General features: G+C 38.1%; 1 protein-coding gene across 2 annotated transcripts in view; it reads right to left on the reverse strand.

Annotated features, from left to right (window-relative positions):
• Positions 1-5503, reverse strand: part of SMAD7 (SMAD family member 7) — a 37687-nt gene that overhangs the window by 28249 nt on the left and 3935 nt on the right. For both annotated transcript variants that reach the window (XM_018555735.1, XM_018555733.1), the window contains exon 2: positions 4934-4987. In XM_018555735.1, coding sequence (XP_018411237.1) covers positions 4934-4987 — 54 coding nt within the window. The remainder of the gene's footprint in view (positions 1-4933; positions 4988-5503) is intronic.

Genomic DNA, 5503 nt, shown 5'->3' on the forward strand with positions numbered 1-5503 from the left:
AATCTGCCATTTGATGCCGCAAGGTCTAAATTGTTACTGAATATATCATGATCTCTATGGTAAAGTGAAAAAGGGAAATGATCCCTCATCATCACTGACTACTGCAAGTCATCCTTACTTGCAGTGGGAAAGTCAAGAAACAACAAAAAGCCCCACTAAACGTAATGAATGCGGATCATTACCCAGAAGGCAGTGCACAGTCTCTGGTGATCCCCACTTTAAGGGTCACCAAATTAGCATTCATCACCCATTTGTGGGTCAGTATTCATGACACATCGGAAATCTTACAAATGGGAAAGATTTCCCCTTACCTACAGCAACCAGTGCACACCTCACTGCAAAAATGACAGCCGGGAATACTAGAGTATTGAGTACAGGAATAGTAGAGTACTCCATATAAGATTACTAGAGTATAGGAATGACAATAAGGATACTAGAGTATAGGAATGACAATAAGGATACTAGAGTATAGGAATACTAGTACTAAACTATAGGAATGACAGCCAAGAATACTAGAGTATAGAGTGCAGGAATACTAGAGTACTCAGCATAAGATTACTAGAGTATAGAGTATAGGAATTACAATAAGGATACTACATTATAGGAATACTAGTACTAGAGTATAGGATCGACAGCCGGGAATACTAGAGTGCAGGAGTACTAGAGTACTCAGTATAAGATTACTACTGCTAGAATATAGGAATGCAAATAAGAATACTAGACTATAGAGTATAGGAATGGAAATAAGAAGACTGGGAGTATAGAGTATAGGAATACTAGCGCTGGGGTATAGGAATGGCAATAAGAATACTAGAGTATAGGAATGACAGCCAGGAATACTTGAGTATAGAGTGCAGGAATACTAGAGTACCCAGTATAAAATTACGAGACTATATAGAGTATAGGAACACTATTGCTAGAATATAGGAATTGCAATAGGAATGCTAGAGTATAGGAATACTAGTACTGGAGTATAGCAATGACAGCTAGGAATACTAGAGTATAGAGTGCAGGAATACTAGAGTACCCAGCATAAGATTACTATAGTATAGAGTATAGAAATACTAGTACTAGAGTATAGGAATGGCAATAGGAATACTAGAGTATACAGTGCAGAAATACTAGTATTGGGAGTATAGGAATGACAGCCAAGAATACTAGAGTATCTACCAAGACATAATATAGGCTTCAAATGTAGTCCAGCACTGCACTTTACAAAATAAGGAGCATATACAAGAAATAGCTGTAGCACTGAAACGTATGGCTTGTGTAAGAATGACAATAAGGATACTAGAGTATAGGAATACTAGTACTAAACTATAGGAATGACAGCCAAGAATACTAGAGTATAGAGTGCAGGAATACTAGAGTACTCAGCATAAGATTACTAGAGTATAGAGTATAGGAATTACAATAAGGATACTACATTATAGGAATACTAGTACTAGAGTATAGGATCGACAGCCGGGAATACTAGAGTGCAGGAGTACTAGAGTACTCAGTATAAGATTACTACTGCTAGAATATAGGAATGCAAATAAGAATACTAGACTATAGAGTATAGGAATGGAAATAAGAAGACTGGGAGTATAGAGTATAGGAATACTAGCGCTGGGGTATAGGAATGGCAATAAGAATACTAGAGTATAGGAATGACAGCCAGGAATACTTGAGTATAGAGTGCAGGAATACTAGAGTACCCAGTATAAAATTACGAGACTATATAGAGTATAGGAACACTATTGCTAGAATATAGGAATTGCAATAGGAATGCTAGAGTATAGGAATACTAGTACTGGAGTATAGCAATGACAGCTAGGAATACTAGAGTATAGAGTGCAGGAATACTAGAGTACCCAGCATAAGATTACTATAGTATAGAGTATAGAAATACTAGTACTAGAGTATAGGAATGGCAATAGGAATACTAGAGTATACAGTGCAGAAATACTAGTATTGGGAGTATAGGAATGACAGCCAAGAATACTAGAGTATCTACCAAGACATAATATAGGCTTCAAATGTAGTCCAGCACTGCACTTTACAAAATAAGGAGCATATACAAGAAATAGCTGTAGCACTGAAACGTATGGCTTGTGTAAAGCAACTGATCAAGTTGAAAAGGAACTACTAATCTCAGAGTGTCCGGTGTTTGCTGGTTCTTGTAGTTCTTCAGCAGCTTGCAGTATGGCGTTCATCCAGTCAATGAGAATACTTCTGGTATAAAACAGTGTTAGGGATAAGATCTAAATTGCGACCAGATAGCACCATTTAGCAGTTCAGTGATAATAGGCTGATAAGATGGCTTTTGATTGGCTGTGTTGTTACTTCAGAGAGCCACTGTTTCCATCACCATCACTGTGGCAGTAGGTGGAGAAAGTCTGAAGCAATGAGTGGGGAAAAAGTTAAAAAAAAAAAAAGGGACTTGATTTGACTTAACCCCACTTTCCAAGTAACAAAATAGGGTGACTGGGCGATCTCCGATCCTGGACACCAAGCGTACACCTCCACATCTTCCTCGTCCCCTCCATCAAGGCAGTCGTATTTATCTAGCTAAAAGGTGAGCAAAATGCCAGCCAGGTTCAGAAAGGCGACTCAACAGCGCCGGTGCCAGCTGAAAATGGGCTTTGGCTCTGGCAGGCAGCCCGTTCATTAAAAGCAACAGGGGAGCCAAAAGTAAATTTAACAAGTTCACTGCTGACAAAAAGCTTTTATCCAGCCACTAGCCCCACATTTCCGATGGCATCCGAAACTCCATACTGTGCATTTGTCAGGCATATGTTCCAGCAATGGTCGTAAAAAAACAAAGAAAACAAAAAAAAAAGCAAAAATGCATCAAAGTGGGCTCGGTTTATTAAGACAGGGTGAAGATCTCAGATGAGGTAACCCATGGCAACCGATCCAATGGCCCTTTACCAAAGTCACATCAGGGAAAGGATTCTGATTTTCTGCTGTCAAAGCTCTAACCTTTTGCCCTTCCATATGAGCCCACCAATTAAAGGGGGGGGGGGACCAATGTCATAAAGATCTGCAATAACCACAGTTACAGTTCTAGTCTTGTATCTATCAAAATAACTAAAAAATACAAAGAATCAAATCTGCTCTCTGTTAGATCAAGCCAACAACATCTGTATTAATGTACAGAATAAACTAATGATAACATATTAATGGAATAATGCAAAACCCTCAACAAAAAACACAGAATTCATCAACACTCCATCAGATCAAAGCAAACTCACATATCTAAAGCTAAAACATTTGTGCGAAACACAGCAATCTAAAATAGATACATCTGTGAATGAATACAACACCCCCAAACAGAAGACAGAGGTAATCAATACTGCATTATAGCAAGACAAAACCACATCTCCACACATTTCTAATAAAATAGAGAACCCTGTAATATAACTATGTCTATAAAATGATAGAAACCCCCAAACTCAATCCTGAACTCCCCACAGCAAGCCAATAGCACATCTCCATGCATCAAACATTTGTATTGAAATACAGAACCCTCAAATATATATATGTATCAAAGAATACAAAATCCCAAACAAAACATAGAATCTCTCAACATTCCATCAGACCAAGTCAAACTCACATCTCCAAACATGAAACCTTTGTATTAAAATACAGAACCCTTTAATATAAATATGTATCACGGGAGTATAAAACCCCCAACAAGACATATAACCCCTCAACACTCCATCAGATCAGACCTATATCACATCTATATACATCCAATAGAACATAGAACTCATCAACACTCCATCAGATCAAGCCAAAGTCACAGCTCCAAACATTTGTATTAAAATACAGAACCCTTATAGGTCTATAAAATGATACAAACACCCCAAACTCAATCATGAACTCCCCACATCAAGCCAATATCACATCTCCATACATCAAACATTTGCATTAAATACAGATCCCTCTAATATAAATATGTATCAGGGTATGAAACCCCCAACAAAACATAGAACCCATCAACATTCCATTAGATGAAGCCAATATCACATCTATATACATCCAATAAAACATAGAACGAATCAACACTCCCATCAGGCCAGTATCATGCCTCCAAACATTTGTATTCAAATACAGAACCCTTTAATATATATGTGTAATAAATGATGCAAAGCCTCAAACTCAATCATGAACTCCCCACATCAAGCCGAAATCACATCCCCATACATCAAAACATTTATATTAAAATACAGATCCCTCTAATATAAAATATGTATCAGAGTATAAAACCCCCCAACAAAACATAGAACCCATCAACACTCCATCAGATCAGGCCAGTATCATGTCTCCAAACATTTGTAATAAAATACAGATCCTTCTAATATAAATATACATCAGAGTATAAAACCCCCAACAAAACATAGAACTCATCAACACTCAATCAAATCAAGCCAAAGTCACATCTATGTACATCCAACAAAACATAGAATTTAGCAAACACTCCATCAGATCAGGCCAGTATCATGTATCCAAACATTTGTAATAAAATACAGAACCCCATAATAGAACTATGTCTATAAAATGATAAAAAGAATCAAACTCAATCATAAACCCTCCACAGCAAGCCAAAAATCACATCTCTAAACATCAAACATTTGTATTCTAAAAAAAAGGAAACAAAAATGTATCATAAACGTGTCCATGTAATAATACAAAAGAAACAAGTCCATGGGGGAAATGTTATAAGCAGGGAGAAGAAGATGAAACCCAGAAATAAAACATAAGCATCACCTAGAACACATCACCTAATAACAATGTAACCAAAACTCACAGAGAAAATGCATCATGTCCAAAGCTCCCCATGCTCGGAGGACAGATCGCTGGGAGCTGTCAGTGTGACACAGATCAGAAGCAGAGCAGGATACTTTTACTCAAGGAGAGAAAAAAAAAAGTTTGAGGAACTCACCAGAAGTTTTGAGAATATCCATTGGGTATCTGGAGTAGGGAGGTGGGGGGGACTCTGCAAAAGAGAAAATAAAGAAAGAGCCATGAGGAAAAAAAAAAGAGGAGATAGAGACTTGTGATAACAGCGGGCGGCATTCTTTTAGCTAAACTGTTTGTGTAAGCTCTGGGGGCTGGAAGTAGGGGGCAGCGGGCGGCGACTGCCTTGATACTAAGCAGTCTGATAAACAAAAGAGGGACAGCTGGCGCCAGGCTCCCTGCTATCAACTCCTCTGGCTGTCTGATCAGGGATCTGAGTCTGCTGCAAGCCAGCACAGCCTGATAAAACTCAACCAGTTCCACATTTCACAGACAGACATTGACCACCCTGCCCTCCCCACCACTGCTGCAACATTCACAGCCCCCCACTTTCCCCAAAACCTCTCTTTCTGCATTGCACTCTGCTGTAACTTTGATTTTATTTTTTATTTATTCATTATTTTCCCCCCATTGCACTCTGCCTTTTATTATTTTTATTTAATTCTTTTTTTTTTTTTTGCATTGCACTCTGTTTTAACTTTGCTTTTGTATGCAT

The sequence above is a fragment of the Nanorana parkeri genome, unplaced genomic scaffold (assembly GCF_000935625.1).
Source record: "Nanorana parkeri isolate BGI_ZX_2015 unplaced genomic scaffold, ASM93562v1 scaffold210, whole genome shotgun sequence".
Classification (NCBI taxonomy): Eukaryota; Metazoa; Chordata; class Amphibia; order Anura; family Dicroglossidae; genus Nanorana; species Nanorana parkeri.